Source organism: Sceloporus occidentalis, unplaced genomic scaffold (assembly GCF_023333645.1).
Source record: "Sceloporus occidentalis isolate IW3139 unplaced genomic scaffold, rSceOcc1.0.p SCAF_14, whole genome shotgun sequence".
NCBI classification, from domain to species: domain Eukaryota; kingdom Metazoa; phylum Chordata; class Lepidosauria; order Squamata; family Phrynosomatidae; genus Sceloporus; species Sceloporus occidentalis.
The window spans coordinates 2,947,569-2,967,838 of record NW_028316994.1 but is presented as its reverse complement, the minus strand read 5'-3'; the positions used below and the strand labels follow the sequence as shown (position 1 = coordinate 2,967,838).

The 20,270-nt window shown below is 39.5% G+C and overlaps 1 protein-coding gene across 1 annotated transcript in view; it reads left to right on the top strand.

The window, feature by feature from the left end:
* The window catches only part of LOC149303551 (serine protease 27-like), a 30,267-nt gene extending 13,380 nt beyond the window's left edge, over nucleotides 1-16,887 (top strand). Inside the window, exons 3-7 of the mRNA XM_089480786.1 lie at nucleotides 167-193; nucleotides 9,335-9,500; nucleotides 11,773-12,050; nucleotides 14,470-14,642; nucleotides 16,486-16,887. Coding sequence (XP_089336912.1) covers nucleotides 167-193; nucleotides 9,335-9,500; nucleotides 11,773-12,050; nucleotides 14,470-14,642; nucleotides 16,486-16,734 — 893 coding nt within the window. The 3' untranslated portion in view covers nucleotides 16,735-16,887. The remainder of the gene's footprint in view (nucleotides 1-166; nucleotides 194-9,334; nucleotides 9,501-11,772; nucleotides 12,051-14,469; nucleotides 14,643-16,485) is intronic.
* Nucleotides 16,888-20,270: the final 3,383 nt, after the last annotated feature.

Below are 20,270 nucleotides of genomic sequence, written 5' to 3'. Positions count from 1 at the left end.
TCGTTGGTTTCAGTAGATCCGCCTAAAGCGGCTACACCTCGAAAAGAGCCACATTCAACCGAGATTATTATATTTGGCATTTTAAATGTGCTTAGCTACTTGAGATTAGGGCAAAAATGCACAGTTCAATTTGTCATTCTTTGACTCCCATCTCTTTCTCTTCCAGGTGCTGAAAACAGTTCTGCTCAAACAGGTGAGAAAGGTTACTCCATAAGGGGCAACCAATCCCATAGTGGAGGGCTTGTGGGGGGGGGAATGCTTCTTTTAACCTGGACTCAGAGGTAATAGGTTATCTTTGATAGAGAGGTGGGATACACATTAAAAAAATATTTTATTATTTATTATTAGAGGTGGAACCATCATTTCCTCCTTGCCTCAACAATCTGCCTCTCTTCCAAAACACTTCAAGAAAAAGCAAATGATGGACAACTGAGGAAAAATAGAAGCATTACAAATGGAAGTAGTTGTCTGCATTGACAGAAAAATACTATGATTGGTGCAGTGTGATTTCATGGAAAGGTTCTTTGCTGAAAGCTGATTTGTCTATCTGATAAGGCATCTCTCTCATCTATTATGGCATCTATCTATCTATCTATCTATCTATGAATGATAACATCTACTTACGTATTTTTGCTGAGTACCTCCAAGTTGTTTCGGATGTATGGTTACCCTAAGGCAACCCTGTCATGGGATTTCTGGGGCTGAGAGAGTGTGACTCACCCAAGGTCACCCAGTGGATTTCTATGGCCAAGAGGAGAACTGAACCCTGGTCTCCAAAATTGTAGTCCAGTGCTGAAACCACTACACTGTCCTGGCCTTCATCTATCTACTTACCAATCTACATATCTATTGGAATTCTGAACTATAGTCTACAGCACCTGGTATTTGTCAGCAGTCTCCAGTCCAAGTACTAACCAGAACTGACCTTGCATCTATGATCAGAGGAGTTCTGGTGCCTTTAGCATATTTTTAACACCTTTGCCTGATGAAGAAGCCAGTGGAGCTTCGAAACTTGTGACACATCTTTTGTGCATTTTGGGAGATTATCACACTGGCTATCTTTTCCCAATCTGGGCATGGACTGAGATCGGGCTGGGACTGTGTCTTATTGCACAGCTTCATGCCCATATCAGACGCATCCTGTTCCCAATTGGGACTTCTCTTGTACTTAACTAAACACGAGTCTTTTCATTCTTAGCAAAGTAATGGGAAACCTTTTGATCAGGAACGGGATGCCTCCAATCTGGGTATGGAGCTGTGCAATAACACACGGTCCCATTCTGGTTTCTGCTCCTGCCCAGAATGGGAAAAAGCATTGTGATAATAAACTTGGTTGGCACAATAATATTTTGCTATATGTCCAACATGGCTACTCCTGGATATGTTTCCTAGTACTCCTATTACTATTACTATTACTATTACTGCTATAACCTACCAAACTACCCGTGAGCCAGGGCATTGAGTGCATAGTAAAGGGCTCCCTTAGCCTATGTTCTAGAAACTTTGATCAAAGAGTGGAAAAGTTTTTTTTTTAATTGCAGCTCGCACAATCCTCTGGTCAGTGTGACCATGTTGGTTTCAATCACCTGTGGTAGATGCTTAGGCTCTGAATTCCATAGTTGCTGAGCAACAATTGACACCCCCCCCCCCCATCCTCGGTAATCTCCTCAAATACTTTTGTGATTCTTTGAAAGGCATCAATTACAAGGCACATTTTTGTTGACTGTACACATTCTTCTGATTTATGCATCAATTATGGACCATACAGCTTCTTGTACCTGTACCAAATGGCACCTCTACAATAGGTACTCACATTTCTCCTTGTTTATGTGCCATTTAGCTTGGGTGATAATTTCTCCATTCTTTCATACATTTCCCGCTTCCGCCCTTGATCTTATCTTCCAGTATCAATCCAATGTTACTGTTGACCTGGTGTGCCCTGGTGACCTATGTGTCACATGGATTAAACTTTTTTTGTAAATGAATTGAAAAAGTAATCTTAATAGGGAAATATCACAATACAACCTTTGAAAATCTGTTAGATAATTCTAGGTACTTTTAAAAACTGCATGGAAAAAATTCAGTTGGTCCATCCAGGTACTGTGTGAAACAGGATGTGAAAAATGGAACTTGTCTATTTGTCTAAGGCAGGGGTTCCCAATCTGAGGTGCCAGCAACCCCAGGGGTTGTGAGAAGGAATTTTAGGGAGCATGACAAAGACTGGCTTGTGTCCTTGAGTGAAGAGTCACAAATCATAACTCAATTTATTTTGAATAAATTAGAAACTAATTGCTCAATTTAGATTTGCATTTTATACACTGAGTTAAAAGCTTTTTTAAAAAAACCTTTTTTTTCCGGGAAAGATGGCGGAGTGAAAGCTGCAACTTGCGGTAGCAGGCAAGAAGCAGTGACCGCTTATAGTGTTTTGGTGGGAAAATCGCTCCCCCCGGTAAAGGGGACTCGGGCGGGCCCGCGGGGTCCTCTAGGAACCACAGGATTTTGCAGAAGGAGCCACTAAAAGGGCTTCTTGTGGGGGATCGGTGGAGGAAAGGAGGACGAGGGCAAACCGCGACTATAAGCAGGGCGCAAGCAAAGCCCCGCCAGCCCGGTTTTTTAGGGGGAGAAAGAAAGAAAGAAGAAAGAAGGAAGAATAGGAGTGGGAGGAAAGAAGCTGCTGCTGTAGATTGAGATCCTCATCAAACATACTTTATCGGAGGTAGAGAGGAGGAAGGTTGGAAGGAGAGAAAACCAATTTAAGACTATAAAATAACAATAAGAAGAACGTGTGTTAGCAGAAGGAAAATACAAACCGAGGAGCGAAGCAGCCCGACCGCTTGCTTGGAGGAAGGGAGAGGAGGGAAGGCGGCGGGTATAGATGAGAAAAGAGATTGAAAGAGAAGCAGAAACGGAGGAGAGGAGGGGGACAGCGGACCAGGAGGAGAAAAAGACGACAGCAGACTAGGACGAGAAGAAGACGACAGCGGACCAGGAGGAGAAGAAGACGACAGCGGACCAGGAGGAGAAAAAGACGACAGCGGACCAGGAGGAGAAAAAGACGACAGCAGACCAGGAGGAGAAGAAGACGATTTGGGACTGGGAAGAGAGGCAGTGGATATTAGGACTAAAAACCTACTGTTCAGCGTTTTCAAGGTCAGACGCCACGTGTGGGGAAGGGAAGTGAAGGGACAGGAACCGGAAACGCGAGAGAAAGGAGAAGAAGCAAGAAGGTCCTGGTAAAGAGCCAACAGAGGGGAAAAAGGAAACGACATCTAGTGGCAAGGAGGTATAACTACACCGGAAAAGAGAAATAAGGAAATAGAAGAGAATTCAAAAGGGACTAACAGAGGGGGAAAAAGGAAACGACATCTAGTGGCGAGGAGGTATAACTACACTGGGAAATAGAAATAAGGAAACAGAAAAGAATTTAAAAGGAATAAGAAATAGAGCGACGCGTAGTGGCAAAGAGGTATAATAGCACCGACGACTGGAATTAGAGGAATTTAAAATGATGACTAGAGGACAAGAAAAAGAGAAAGAGAAAAAGATGATGCAAGGTGGAGAAGCAAGACAGATGATACCGAGAAGAGCTTCAGTGGAACTTAAAACAACAGACCCGAACTGGAAAATACTAGAGGCGATACAAAAAATAGAGACAAGTATAAGACAAGAAATCAAAGACTCTAGAGACGAACTAAGGGCAGATTTCAAAAAAGACATGGAGGAACTGAAAAATACAATGGCAGAACTATCAGAAGATATGAAAGGAATTAAGAAGAAAGTGAACAAGCTGGAAATAAAAACTGAGGAATTAGAGAGAGTGACACAAGAATTATCTCAAGCACAAACACAAGAAAAAGAGCAAAATAAAATAAAAGATATGAAAGAAAGAAGAAAGTGTATTAAAATAAGAGGTCTGAAAGAAAGATACAACGAGAATCTATACGACAAAGTAGTTCCAGTGTTAGCAAACCTGATAGAATGTCAACCAGAACTTTTAGATCTGGACGTGGATAAGATCTTCAGGATCAACTCAGTTGCAGCTAAAAACAGAAACTTGCCACGGGACATTGTGGTTTATTTTACACGAGAGAGAGTGAAAGATAGAATAATTCAGGAAAGCTATAAAAAGAAAATTACAGTAGATGGGAATGAGGTTCAAATCTTCAAGGACATACCTGGCGACATTTTGAGGAGGAGAAGAGAGTACTCAAACTTAACAAGAGCGCTACAAATAAAGAACATAAGATATAAATGGGAGCTACCGGAGGGGATCTCCTTCATGTGGAGGCAGAGACATTATAAAATAGATACAGTGGAAAAAGCGAAAATATTCTACAATACAGTAGATGGTTCAAGGAAGAAGAAAAACTGGATAAAGATTTAGAAGTTGAAAGGAGAAGAGAAGAACAGGAGCAGAATCGAATGCAAAAGGAAGAAGAAGAGAAAGAAAAGAAAAAGAAAGAAGAAAAGGAAGACGAAGGAAAAGCTGATGTAGATGATGAGGATCTCCCTATAGGAGCAACGGGGGGAGCAGATCTGGAGTGGGAAGAGGAATTAAGGAGTCTAGGAGACAATACAGAAATTACAATTGAAGAAAGGAAGGAGTGGGAAGAAGGGAAGGAGTAAGAAGAAGTAAAAACTCCGAAAGAAGAAGCAAGAAGAGAACAACAACAATAAAAGGAAAGACAAATAATAACGAAAATGAAGTTCCTCTCATGGAACATAAAAGGAATGAATTCGAATTACAAAAGGAAAAAAATATTTCATGAATTAGAAAAACAGAAATGGGATATTTGCAGCATCCAAGAGACGAGAATAAAGAAAAAAGATGAAAAATATTTAAGAAATCCAAAATTGGGGGAGGTGGTTATATCAGCAGGCACAAGGAAAAGAAACGGAGTAGCTATGTATATTAAAAATAAAATCCCGATAAAAAAAGTGCTAAACGACGAGGAGGGCAGGTATGTAGGAATAGAGGCAATGGTTAATGGGAAACAGACATTGATAGTGGGAATATATGGTCCAAAGGAAAAAAAAGCAAAATTTTATAAAAATCTATTAAAGAAAATAACAAATTTGGAATATGAATATCATATATTTATGGGAGATTGGAATGGGGTAGTAAATCCAAAATTAGATAGAATGTCAAATAAAAAGATAGCAGAGAACCAAGGGAAACTTCCAGAGAAATTCTTTGATATGCTAGATATACTATCCCTATTGGACCCTTGGAGAACCAAAAACAAGGAACTTAAAGACCATACCTTTTTCTCAGCTCCACATAGCTCTGCATCTAGGATAGATATGTTTTTTATTTCAGCAGAAATGATGAGAGAAGTAACAGAGGTTAAAATAAAAATAAATAAGAATTCAGATCACAATCAAATATGGTTAGAATTAGAACAAAAAGGAAAAGAATATAATTGGAGATTGGATAATACATTATTAAAAAATAAAGGACTTATAAAAGAATTAAAAGAGCACATGAAATTCTTTTTTTTAGAAAACAGTGAAAAAGATACCAGTATGAAAACTATATGGGACACACACAAGGCTGTAATTAGAGGACTTTTAATAAAGAAAAAAAGTGAGAGAGATAGGAGAAACAAAGAGGAGGCCAAGAAAATTTCAGATGAGATACAAGATATAGAAAAAAGGATAATAGAGAAGCCAGGAAATGCGAAATTAGGGAAAAAATTGAAAATATTAAAGAAACAATTAGAGGTAAACATGGCAGATGAGGTAAGTAAAAAAATGAAATTTATAAAACAAAGGCAATTCGAACAAGGGAACAAAGTAGGCAAATTTTTAGCTTATAAAGTTAAAAAAATGAAAGAGGCCAGGCAAATTGTTGAAATATTAGGAGATCAAGGAATTACAACAGAACAAACAAAAATAAGAGATATATTTTATGAATACTATTAAGAACTGTACGGGGAAAAGGAATATGGCCAAGGGAAACTTAGGAAATTAGAGAAATATATAGAGAAAATAGAGAGAATAGAAATAGAGGAAGGAACAAAGGAAGGTATAAATCAAGAGATTACGAAAAAGGAGATCAGGGAAGCGATAAAAAAAGGGAAAAAAGGGAAGGCACCCGGGCCTGACGGGTTCACTCTAGAATATTACAAGATATTTGAAGAGGAATTGTTAGAACCAATGGAAAGAGTTTTCAACAAAATACTGGTAGAGGGAATACCAAATACTTGGAAAGAGGCAAATGTAACTTTGATCCCTAAAGAAGGGAAAGATTTGAGACACCCTCAAAATTATAGGCCCATATCGTTACTCAACGTTGATTATAAAATATTTGCAATTATAATGGCAGAAAGAATTAAAAGAGTATTAAAGGATTGGATAAAGGAGGATCAATGTGGCTTTTTACCAAATAGACAGGCAAAGCAAAATATAAGGATAATTTTAAACTTGATAGAATATTATGAAAAAAAACCAGGAAAGGAAGCAGCTATGCTATTTTTAGACGCGGAAAAGGCCTTTGACAATTTGAATTGGGTTTTTTTGATAAAATTGTTAAAAAAATTGGATTTTGGGATCAACGTTCAGTCATGGATAGAGGAGATATATAAAGAACAAAAAGCAAAAGTTATAATAAATAATGTTAAAACAAAAGAATTTATAATCAATAAAGGTACAAGACAAGGCTGTCCTTTGTCACCCCTACTATTTATAATGTGTCTAGAAATATTATGTAACAGAATAAGACAGGAAGAAAGGATACAAGGAGCCAGGATTAAAGGAGAGGAAATAAGGATTCGGGCATTCGCAGATGATGTAATGGTAATAGTAGAAAATCCAATTGAAAACATTATCAGAATTTTGGACATAATAAATGAATTTGGAAATTTAGCAGGATTAAAAATTAATAAAGAAAAGTCAGCAATAATCGCATTTAATATTAAGGAAAGTAAACAAAAAGAATTACAGGGAAAATCAGGAATACAAATACAGAAAAAGGTTAAATATTTGGGAATTCAGATTACGAAAAAAAATAGTGAATTATTTGACAATAATTACAAAACAAACTGGCAAGATATAAAAAAGAATCTGGAAAAATGGTCGAAGTTACAATTATCGTTATTAGGGAGAATAGCGATTGTGAAAATGAGTGTATTACCAAAAATTTTATTTCTATTCCAAAACATACCAATAATAACTAATAATAAAGTGTTCAGCGAATGGGAGAAAGATTTAAGAAAGTTCATTTGGGCAGGAAGGAAAGCGAGAATTAAGTGGGAAACCTTGACAGATGCTAAGGAAAGAGGAGGACTAGGAATGCCAGATTTTAAATTGTATTTCGATGCATGCTGTATGGAGTGGATAAGGATGTGGATAGAGTTGAAAGACGAAAAAACACTAAAACTAGAAGGATTCAATCTGAGATACGGTTGGCATGCTTATATATGGTTAGATAGAGTGGAATTAAATAAAGAGTTCAAAGATCATATAATAAGAAGATCATTATGGAGGGTATGGAAAATATATAAAGGAAAAATTTACAGCCAACTACCAGATTGGACCTCCCCACATGAGGCACTTTTTCAAAGAGGGAAAATAGAGGGTAAGGCTTGGCTAAAGTATAAAGATTTATTGAAATGGGAGGAAGGGAAAACAATTATGAAAACAAGGGAAAATTTATATGCGGAGGGTTATAATATACCGTGGTTTCTGTACTATCAGCTAAGGGAAAGATACCGAATAGATGTGAATCAATATGGCATAACGGATAAAAAAACAGAATTAGATATAATATTAGAAGATGGGAAAGGAAAAAAGATAGCAAAATTCTATAAACACTTTTTAAAGCTGGAATTACAACAAAATTATATAAAACAGGGAATGGTAAAATGGGCACAAAATATAGGGCATAATATCCAATTAGAAAGCTGGGAAAAAGCATGGGGGAAAGATCTTAAGTTTACATTATGCATGGATATTAAAGAAAATTATTATAAAATGATACATAGATGGTATCTTACCCCGAGCAGAATAGCAAAAATATATAAAAAGGATAAAGCATTGTGTTGGAAGTGTGAAAAAGGTATAGGCAGTTTCTATCATATGTGGTGGACATGCCCCGTAATAAAAATTTTTTGGAGTAAAGTGCACAAGATTTTAATAAAAATAACCCAAATAGAATTTCCATTACTCCCAGAAATGTGCCTGCTGAATATAATCGAAAATAAAGAATTAAGAAAAGAAAAGAAGACCATACTATATTTGATTACGGTAGCAAGGATAGTATTAGCAAAGCAATGGAAAAGCAAAGAGACGCCGGATATAGAGACCTGGCTAGAGAAAAGTCTAGAGGCATGGGAAATGGACAAATTAACAATGGCATTAAATGAGAAAGAGGATGAAGAAGGGAATGACACCTGGATAAGGCTGCTGCAAATATACCAATCTGATAAGAGATAGAAAAATAATTAAGCAAAAATAGATAAATATATAGTGAATATGTAGAAAATGTATTAAGTAAAGGTGAAGGGATAATACTTGGTTTGTTAAAAACAAGAGAAAAGAGGATGTATGGGAAATATAGTCTTAGTAATTAAGCAGAAGAGTAAGGATAAACAAGAGATAAAGAGTCAATACTTGATTGACTTTATGAGGAATTAAAAATTGTAGCTAAGAGTTCAGCAACATAAAGAACAATAAAGGGGGGAGGGGGGAGGGGGGAGGGAAAGAGAAGAGTAAAGGAACAATGCATGACTATATTGACTAGAAAAGAGCTTGACTTTCCTTTTTTTTATATGTTAAAATTCAATAAAGATTATTAAAAAAAAATAAAAAAAATAAAAAAACCTTTTTTTTAAATTCATCTGCCGTATTGCCGATGTGGTTCAAAAATTAGAAATTAGACTTCTTCATCTTCAAATGTGATATTTTACAACTTTTGTAGTGGTGCAAACAATAATCAAACATTTCCTAGCAGTGCGGGGCATAGAAAAAGTTGGAAACCACTGGTCTAGGGACATTTTGAAATAGAACATGAATACTGTGGTCTATCTACTTATCCATCTTACAAGTGCATCAATCACTGATGCTAACTGATCATCTTTCTTCCCCTTGCAATCTCTTTCTAGGGTTTCTTCCAAGTCCCACAGAAAAATTGTACAATTCTGCTGTTTTTTTCTATATGCATGTGTGCATGCACAAACCCCACAAAAACCTTGGCTGTAGTCCTATGAAGAAAAATATATATATGGGTGAAACATATGTAGTTCAAATTTCTTTGAATTAGCTGCATCAATGTTCCCTAACATTACTTCTGCTTTATCTAATGTTTCTAATACTTCTTCCATTTCCTTTGCAGCCTGTGGCCGCCCACAAGTGGCCTCTCCTCGGATTGTTGGGGGCACTAATGCCAAACAAGGGGAATGGCCATGGCAAATTAGCATTAGGAAAAACAGGGGACATACCTGTGGTGGCAGCTTGATTTCAAACCAGTGGGTGGTGACAGCTGCTCATTGCTTTGAAGGGTGAGTAGAAAAGATCATGTTGTAAATGCGCACGCTGCCTTGATGACCTTGGAGGGAATGTAGATTGCAGTACTGTTATGTGGCATGAATTTTTTGGGTTAAAAGTTTCAGACTCAGGTGTTGACTTTACAAGGCAGAACCTTTCTCCTAGTCCATGGCCCTGGGGACTTTTGCTCATGACCAGGCAATGTGTGCTCACCCAATCAACAAAATTAAGACTCTGATAAAAATTAATTAAGAACATTTTAGTCTAACACTGAAATAGACCATAAAGAGGAAATGCAATATAGTGCCCCCTCCAGATGGGAAGAAAATCTCAGCAGTCCCAGATTTTGTTCCTGTAGAAACCCATTTTATTTTGCCTGTCCACATTATAGTTTCTTCATCCAAAAACATTTCCTGGGAACTCCCAATATTAGCAAGGACTTCTCATTCCTACTTCCCAGGTCACTTTTAATTAATGCAGTATTTTCCAAAATGGATTTTATCTCACCTTGACAGTCTGTCTGTATTATTCTGGAATGAGCTGAAATGGCTACAGCCAGTAAAACATAGCTATTGTTTCCAGGATATAGAGTCAACAGCAAGGGAAGCAAGGGAAAGAAGAATTTAAGCACTAAAACGAAATGATTCTAATGCGTAACATTGCTGAAGTCCTTATTTGGAAGTGGCTATAACTATCTAATAATAATAAATGTGTGCAGTAAAAAGGAAATACAAAGATATAGGGTGTGTGACACCTGGCATGACTGCAGTACATATGCAAAAGGGATCTAGATGTCTTGGTGGAACATAGGCTGAACATGAGTCAACAATGTGATGTAGCAGCTAAGAAAGCCAAGGAAATTCTGGGCTCCATCAATGTGTGTATGGTGTCAAGGGAAGTAACAATATCTTTGTATTCTGCTTTGGTCAGACCTCACCTTGAACACTGTATCCAGTCTTGGCCACTACAATTCAAGAATGATGTTGACAAGCTGGACCCATGCCCTGTGAGCAGCGGCTTAGGTAGCTGGGTTTATTTAGCCTGGGGAAGATTAGGTTAAGGGGTGACACAATAGCCATGCTTAAATATTTGAAGGAATGTCTTATTGAGGTTGAGAGACTAGAACGTGAAGCAATGGATTCAAGCTATAGGAAAAGAGGCCCATCTAAAAATTACAAAGAACCTTCTGATGGTAAGAGCTGTTTGATCATAGAATATGTTGGCTTGGAGTGTGAATTTGCAGGTTTGGAATCGCTTTTTTTGGAGGTTTTAAAACAGAGGTTGGATATGCACCTGCTGAGAGTGCTTTGACGGTGTATTCCTACATCTCAAGGAGTTAGACTGGATGGTCCTTTGTAGTGTCTTCCAATTCTATGATTCTATGAAATAACATTTCCTCCTTCCCTACCTTCACTCAGTCCACCCACCCAGGCTTCTGCTCATTCATAGTAACACTCCCAAGGGCTGTCTATGTGGCCCCAGGTTTATTTTTATTTTTTTGTAATTTTTTCAGCAGTGTTGTTTTACCTTCAAATCCATATGATGCCCTCTGGGAGCATGGGGTTGATTTTCATCATGGTTTTAAGCTCCATTATGCTATTAGGACAGACTTCCTATTGCTGTTGTTGTTGGTAGCCCTGGTGAAGTAGTGGTTAAATGCCTATACTGCAGCCACTGACTCACAAACCACAAGGTTATGAGTTCAATACCAGCCAGGGGCTCAGGGTTGACTCAGCCTTGCATCCTTCCAAGGTCGCTAAAATGAATACCCAACTTGTTGGGGACAATTAGCTTACACATTGTAAACCACTTAAGGAGTGCTTAAGTGTACTGATAATTGGTATAGAAATGTACTCACTATTGCTATTAAAAAGGCCTCTTCTGGGCCTAAAATGGTCCGGGGGGTGGGGGCTAAAAACATGGCATAATGTTCCCCTTCCCTGGAGGGCATTTAGGTACATTTATTGCATGGAGGTGTGTGACCTTTCAGGATCTCTTTAAAGGCTAATGCAGCTCCCTAGCCTCCCACAGTTGCCCACACCTGATGTACATCTATCATGGAATTAATGTCTGTCTGTTGACATCTTGTAAAACAAGATGGTGGTGATGATGATGTTGATGGTTATCCTTAGATACATAAAATGCTAAGTGCATGTTGCCACATTGATGCCTTAAGCAACACCAATTCTTTCTCAAAAGCTTCCTACTAAACTTCATGCTTGCCCAAGGATTTGAACTCTGGCCCCGGCAGTGTACTAGATGCTTCCTTTTCCTTGTCTCCCCCAGGCCATTGGATCCAACCCAGTACAAAGTAAATCTGGGAGAATATGAACTTCCCAAGCCGGCTCCCACTATGATCTCAGCCTCCATCAGCCAAATCATAGTCTATCCATATTATGCTGGAGACGCTCTCAGTGGTGACATTGCCCTGGTGAAGCTCAGTGAACCAGTTAAATTTTCCCGCACAATTTTACCAATCTGCCTTCCAAATTCTTCAAGCCCTGATCCTTTCTCTCCAGGGATGAGTTGCTCTGCTACTGGCTGGGGCAGCTTCGTAAACAAAGGTAAGGATGTGTTTTCGTAATTTGTGAGTGGCTTTTATTTATTTACTGTATTTATACCCCACTCTTCAGTCCTAAAGGCTCTCAGAGACAGATAGTTATTCAGACAGTTCCCTGCCCTCAGGCTTACAATATAAAAAGGAGAAGGGAATGGTGGTGGGGAAGGGGATCAAGTCCAGTGGTTCTTCTCTCCCTCTGAGGCCTGGACCAGGCAGATGGACTGGAGGGAGGGCCCTTCTTCTTGCTCTGGCTAGCCCTGATAGAGATGGGCCTGCCTTTTCACTCCCTCCCAGGCCAGATGATGACAGATGGCATGGAGGGAGGTCTTTTCTTCTTCAGGCTAGGCCTGATGGGCTTGGGCCTGCCTTATCACTCCTTCCCAGGCTGGATGATGTTGTAAGCTGAATTCTGAGGCCCTATGAGTACTTCAATGACTTATATAAGAGTTTAAACCAAGATTCCAAGTTCCTTTTAGTTGGAGTCAGACTAGATGCTCTCAAGGTGTGATTTTCTATAATTAAGACATTTTCACATTTCAATGCCCAAAGTCAATGATCACTAGCAAACTAGAGTTCACCTATATTGATAGTGGGGGTCAGAAGGGAACTGACCTTGGCTAGCCTGGCATGTTACAGATACCCTTGTTGCAGCTGCTGGGAAGCTGCTAGGAGGAACTATGGTTCCCTCTGCTCATTGTATCATTTACAGTTACATTTGGGCAACACTGGCTGACTAAGGGAAAATAAATTGAGTGCTCTATTGTTGATTGTACAAACCTAACACCAAGTAGACATGTACACTGAATGAAGTCATGGGAATCTCAGTAATGTACATGTGAATTTATTCTGTAACGTCACCTTGCAAGCTAATAAATGGAATGGAAATGGAATCCTCTCGAGAAATGGAATCCTATCAATGAAGTTGTTCTTTCTTTGCTCGTATACACACTGCCGGGCTGCTCTGTTATGGAGAGGAGGGGAAACCCCTTGATCAAGGATAGCAATCTTCCCACACAGATTCAGGACTGACCTGCAGTCCATGTACATTAAGGGTGGTCGTGGTGGGAGCTGATATCTCAGTTCTCCCCCTGCTTATAATGTCACCCTGTGTCAGAGGGGGTGTTGTGCTCTCAGGGCTTTAATTGTCAGAAGAAAGAGAACAGAGTTTGGAAAAAATAATTTTGGGGTAACTCTCACAATGATCTTTGCTGATTGAGGAATTCTAGAAGCTGTAGTCTTAAAAAAGTAACTTATCCCAACTTTGATTAATCATCACAACTAGCAGCCCCTGATAGCCTTATATTCCAATGATTTGTGTAAGTGGGAAAATAGGTGGAGGAAATGTTCCTCTTAGTTGCTCCATCTGTTGCTATAGTTCTTCATTTTTTTAAAAAAAATTGCCTTTTTTACAGAACATCCAGAGACAATTCCAATCACAAAACGAAAATTTTATTCTTACCTAGAGGCTATGCTTAAAAGAAAAAATCCAGGATGTAATCCTATCAAAATCAAACCAAAACAAAGAAGAAGCCCAAAGGTGGGGTTAACTTTAAAAAGGGTATATGGTTTTCTTGTTCCAATTAATGGGCATTCCTCTTTGCTGCATGGGGAAGGAGAGGATAGGGTCTTTACCTGTAAGTATGTTTTTTGCAATACTGTACCTTAAAAAATGTTTTTTTGGAATATTGTACCATTCAGGTCTCTAGACTTGTGAGTGACCTCAAGCTAGACACCTTTGTGAGTGAGAGATCTATGATCAGCCAATGTCCTGTGGATTTATGAAATCTGGATATTTATTGGCTATAAACTATTGATTCTACATTTGATGTACTGAACTGAAGAACATCTTTGGATAATGATGCTTGCTTCAAAACTTATCCAGCAACCTCAAGCTGGATAACTTTGTACTTCAGACCAAATAACTATGATCCAGAGCTAGGAAAAGTTAATTTTTGGACTACAAACCTCAAATCCATTGGCAGAGCAATGAATTCAGACTACAGGAAAATAGATTCCATCTAAACATTAGAAAGAACTTCTTGATGGTAAGAGCTGTTTGACAGTGGAATATGCTGCCTTGGAGAGTGGAGTCTCCTTCTTTGGAGGTTTTTAAAAAGAGACTGGATGGCAATCTGTCAGAAGTTATTTGATTGTGTGTTCCTGCATGACAGGGAGTTGGTGTGGATGGTCCTTGTGATCTCTTCCTGCTCTGTGATTCTATGAAATCCCCTAGTCAGCTTGGCCACTTAATTCTGGGACTTGGGGAGTCCCAAACGGTTATGTTTCCAAGCTCTGAGATAATTGCTGCCTTCAACATCATTACTTCTCCTGCCTTTGGGGAGCCAGTAGAAGGTAAATAACCAATTCATGGTGAGAGAAACAGAATCTATGCCTCATCTCTGTATTTCCTTTTTTTTAACCAGGCCCTATAGCTCGAACGTTGCAGAAAGTTGATATAGAAATCATCGATATTGAGGAGTGTAATAAAAGGTTCCAGAATAAAACAAGCCCACTTCCTTTACCAGAGAACTACACCCTAATTTATGAAGACATGATCTGTGCTGCGAGCCCTGATGGCAAGAAGGACACTTGTCAGGTAAGGATCACACACCTTTATAGCTAAAATAGGGAATATTGAGGTGGGAAGGAACTTGAAGTTACAGGAACACCATCAATTAGTGTTCAACAGTGGCTAAACCAATATTTCTTTTCAAGTATGTATACTTTCTAGTTTCTAGGGGGTCAACTATAATTGAATATTGTAAATGTACTGTATATACTTGTGTACAAGTTGACCTCATGTATAAGTTGAGGGAAGGTTTCAGGGTCAAAATCCTGGATTTTGGTATGACCTGTGGATTAGTCGAGGGTAAAACTTAGGGGGCTAGAACGAAGGATGGAAAGGGGGAAATAATTTGTTTCCCTTCTCAATCCGATGTTAAAACCTCCCCTCCAGCACCTGGGAATCAGTGTTAAGTGGTGGCAAGAGTTCCAGAGAAGGAGAAGGAAGGAGGGAAGTGGTATTTCCCCCTTTCCATCCTTCGTGTTAAATGGGGAGTTTTTGTCATGGGAAAAGAAGGCTTGCAAAATGGACCAGGTAGAGAAGCAAGTGGTGTGAAACAGGTAGTTTTTTCTATGTAAAGAAAAATATGAAACAGGTAGTTTTTTTCCAGGTAAAGAAAAGCCTTGCAAATCAGACTGGGGAGGGAGCAAGTGGTGTTAAATGGGAAGTTTCTTCCATGGAAAGAAAAGCCTTGCAAATCAGACTGGTGAGGGAGCAAGTGGTGTTAAATGGGAAGAAAGAAAAGTCTTGCAAATTGAACTGGGGAGGGAGCAAGTGGTGTTAACCAGGGAGTTTCTTCCATGGAAAGAAAAGTCTTGCAAATCAGACTGGGGAGGGAGCAATTTCTGTTAAATGGGAAGTTTTTACCATGGGAGAAAAAGTCTTGCAAATTGGAATGGGGAGGGAGCTGTGAATTCTAAATACCCATTTCAGTACACTGCAAATGCTAGAATTCTGTAGGATGTTGCCATTGCAGCTAATGTGGAATAAAGCATCATCACTCTGTAGTGTGATCACAAAGACAAGATCCAGAACTGCAAGTACAAAAGCTTGAACAGACTACAAAGCTGCAGAAAATAAGAAATGTAAAGTTATGAGGCAAGTGAAGTGAGGCTGCTTATACTGTATATTCAAAGTGAGGGTAGTCAGGTTGGTTCAACTGAACAAGCACAGTGTCTATTGCGCAGTATTTTCTGTAAGTTGATAGATGTACAGATGCCCAGGTAAGTGTATAAAGGACTGTGCTTTCTGCCAGCTGGTGAATGGGCAGATTTTCATGTAACTTTAAAAAACCATGTAACTTTTTAAAAAAAGGCTGTTGTGGTGGCTTTGCAGAAACCGGAACAAGTGATACTGCAGGTCCAGGCAATAAGGCCTGACACAGCAGCATCCAAAAAATGAAAATGTGCTAGAAACTTAGAAGAGTGTGTGTGTATGTGTAAGATATATATCCATGATGTCTAGTAATGGTGGGGAAAGGGATTTTTTTGATCACAGCTGCCAGATTCCCTCACCACTAAGCATAGCAGTTGGATTTTGGAAGCTGTAGTCGAAAATCAACTTATGGGCGGTACACGAAGCCCATTTAGGGGCGGCTCTATACCACCTCTGGAAGTGCTGGATTGGAGACACATCAGCCACACCCCTAGAAGGGATGACACGAGTGAAGTCATCATGGTGCGTGCCACCTGTATGCGTGTGTGTCAAGATGGTGTCCTCGCATCAGAACTAGGGCTGAGGCCGTGTGGACACTCAGCCCTAGTTTGGCCGTAGGATGCAGTCAGGGCAGCACAAACTTCCAGTCTGTACTGCCTCTTACTCAGTTGTTGCTCTTAGCCCCATCCTTCATGATGTCCCTTTCTGTTTCTTCTGTCAGGGTGACTCTGGGGGACCCTTGGCCTGCAAACTGAATGACACGTGGTTCCTGGCTGGAGTAGTGAGCTTTGGGTTTGGATGTGGAAACCCCATTCAACCTGGTGTCTACACTCGCACCTCCTCTTTCATGGACTGGATTCAGAATACTATGGCACAGAACGCAGCCTCCTGGAGACACACAAATTGTGCCACTGTCTTGCTCCTTCCTCTTCTGTTGGTCCTGAGCGAAACACTGTTGGACTCATCTTAGCTTCACCCAACTTCAGTATCAGTTTGGATGAGCCTCAGCAAGCGTTCGAAAGAATACAACTGTTGGGCTTTATTGCCTGAGTGTGAAAGATTCGGCACCTTCCAAAAGAATCTCAGTGGGGCTATTTTAACCGTCTTGCTTGTATAATAGTTGTGTGGGTTTAATAATAAAAAAGAAAGAAAAAAGAAAGGTGTGAGCAGTAAGGCTGGTCAAATTTTTAAGACGATGAATGCTGTATTTACAGGCCTGGAATTCTTGGAAGTGAGAATTTAGACTCACTACAATCTTAGAAGATGCAGACTTTTTTTAAATTCTATGGCCTGTTACAGACTGCCAAAATAAAGCTGCTTCAGGTCTCTTTGGAGGTATGCTATTTAAATGATGCATGGGTCCCAAGAGTCTGGAGGTCATGCCAAAGCCACACTCCATTCCTAAGCACAGGAGTGCAGCTTTTGGTGCAGCTTCCAGATTCTTAGGATGCATGCATCATTTAAATAGCATACTTCCAAAGAGACCCGAAGCAGCTTTATTTTGGCAGTCTGTAACAGGCCTATAGTTCCTTTTCAAGCTGAAGGCTAGCTTTTACCAGGAAAGGACTCCTCCACCTTTAATGTTTCTACAGAAAAGAAAATTTTAGCAGGTGTTGTTTGTGTGAAGACAACCCTTGTTGAAATGCCCTCTTCTACACAAGTGTTAAAGGTACAGGAACCATGTTCTGTATTTCATCTAGCAATCTTATTGAGGCTACAAACCATCTGCTTTTTAAATACCTGATCAGTAACCTGGGGTGGGTTATCTATAAAGTGACCCTATCATGGGATTTTATTGGGCACATTTTTTCGGGGGGGGGGGGGGCTTGCCTTTGCCATCCTCTGAGGATGAGAGAGTGGGACTTGTCCAAGATTTGGATCCTGATCTCCAGAGTCGTAGTCCAATGCTCAGACCACCACACAATGCTGGCTCCTTGTGAACTTGATTCAGAAGCAGACATGATTTTGTAGATGTTTTTCTTCACTGAAGAAGAGGCTTGCTGCGCATTTCACTGAAAGAGTACTTCTGTGCAGTGTTGACCCAAGTTTGGATTCCTTTGGAAGAAGGTTACTGAGGACTTCTGTACAATTTGTACTGCTTGAATTTTTTAAAAACAAAATATAGAGGTAAGTAGAGATGGAAGAAACACAGCTTCAGTGCTGAGACAGGCAGTCAGGACTTCTTGCTCCTGCACCGAAACAACAGAAGGAGGAAGCCAGAAGCCAAAATGCTTCGAGTTCCAAACCCAGCTCAGCCTGAGGGATGCAAATCTTTGCTTATGTCATTTTTGCATGCAGGGATAACTTTAAAAAAGTTTTCATTGCATTAGGCAGCATTACAGAAGATGCAGTGCCCTTGTCAGTGATTGCACTTTGCAGCTTTTTTGCAAACATGTTTATAAAAACGATATTTTTTTTTTACACAAAACCCTTGCTTTTGTGCAAAACCTTGTTTGGACAAAAAAAATCAACTTTTTGTGCATAAAGCAGTGTATTTTACATAAAATTGTGTGTAAAAATGTGGGGTTTTATTTTGTAGGAAACAAATTTTCTTGTGCAAATGATCCCCCCCCCCAAAAAAAAAAAAAGCCAACAAGTTTGAAAAATCTCAGTTGACCATTTTCTTGCTGAGATGTTCCGGGGCATTCAGGACAAGATAATTTGCAGATAATTTCTTTACATCCCTGTTGAGAAATCCCTTGCTAGGTGCTTCCAGATGCAGCCACCAGATGGAGCCACCAGTCTTTTGAGATTATACAGCTTTTTTGGAGACTGCAATTGCATGATTGCAGTTACACTACAGCAACCGACTACTTTTTTATATTTTGATTTTTATTTAGTAATTTAACTAGCATGACAGAATGGTGAAATAATATCAGAAGTAATGTAGTCATCCATAATGAGTGATGTTTTGGTGGAACAAAAACAGAAGTTACATTTAAAAAAAACAATGTGTGGGAATGAAGCTACTTGATATCATAAATCAAATGTTCCACTTACTTTTGAAAGTTAATCTTCAAAGACATTTGAATCCATTTTGACAAGACTTTTATAGCATTCTCTAATTCCCACCCCGACACCCACCGCTTGCCAAATAAGTAACAGAAGGTAACAACAGAGTTGCATTACTTTTCATTAATTTTGGAAAAACAAATATGATTTCTAAAACAAGTAATGAAAGATCACAAAACAGTATTAAGCAAGGAAATCACTCTGCTGGGGTTGGGCCCCAAGACCTCCCATGGATATCAAAATCTGTGGCGCAAGAAACAACAATGATATACCTTTAAAATTACCATAAGAAGTAACAGGAATTAATTACTTTAGAAAAATAACTGGAGGAGCCCTCTTTTAAACCCCAAAAATACATGCTCATGATACCACAAGACCAGGCCTCTGATTGCACCTCATACTTAATATCAATTTAATATTCAAGAAATGCTGGGAGGGTTGACATAAGAATGGCCCCACTATGGATGTCTGACCTTTTCACACTTAGGGTGTGTTCCCACTATGAAATAAAGTGAATTTCTGATCGGTTTAAATGACTGTTGTTCCCATTTGAAACCGGTTCCTGTCATAACTTGATCGATTCCTGTTATGATAAAGTGAGGCAAACACACAAAAACTAATTTTTCCAGACACTAGTTTCTTAGTGGTCTTTTTAAAAGAATTGATTCTGAAGTGTGCAAATTCGAGTAGTTGCAAAACCAATGAATCAAATTATCTATGAATTTTTTTTAAAAAATCTATATTTGATCTAGGCATGGCAGGGGGGAGAAAGACCCCCACGGATACCCTCCAAATCATGCTTGAATCAGATGATTCAGGCAAGGCAGGGGGGAGAAAGACCAAGCATGGCAGGGGTCTGGAGGGGATCCGCAGGGGTCTTTCTCCCCCCTGCCATGCCCAGCTCAAGTGATCCAAGCTTGACAGGGGCCTGGAGGGGACCCATGGGGGTCTTTCTTCCCCCTGCCATGCCTCTCCTACTTGCAGTTGCAATAACAATGAATTGATTTTTAAATCAATTTATTTTTTTAAAAAGCTATAGTTCCCAAGCTGGGCTGCCAGGGCTGCCACTGATGACACTAATGATGCATAGATGATTGGCATTCATTTTGAATCTGCACAAACCTGTAGGGATGGCAATCATGCCAAAAAAGAAGCGATTACAGAAGAGATCCACTTTCATAGTGGGAACGACGAACTTTTTCAAAGCGCTTTACCAACACGGAGTGAAAGCAAATCCCAAACCAGTTTAAATGTAAGTGGGAATGAGCCCTGGAAAAACCAATTTGTGCTAGCAAGGGAGTTAGAAGGCACCTGATATTTGGCAGTCATATGGTGTTAGTCTCTCTCTTTCTTCCTCCCTTTTGCTTTTCCCAAGCAGCCTGTTTTTTGGGGATCGAAAGGCCTGAAACAGCTTAAAAGGGCTGCATTCTTTCCAACTTGAATTCTGGCCCCAGCAGGTGCTTCCACCCCCCTTTTTTAGCTGAAAGCCTCAGT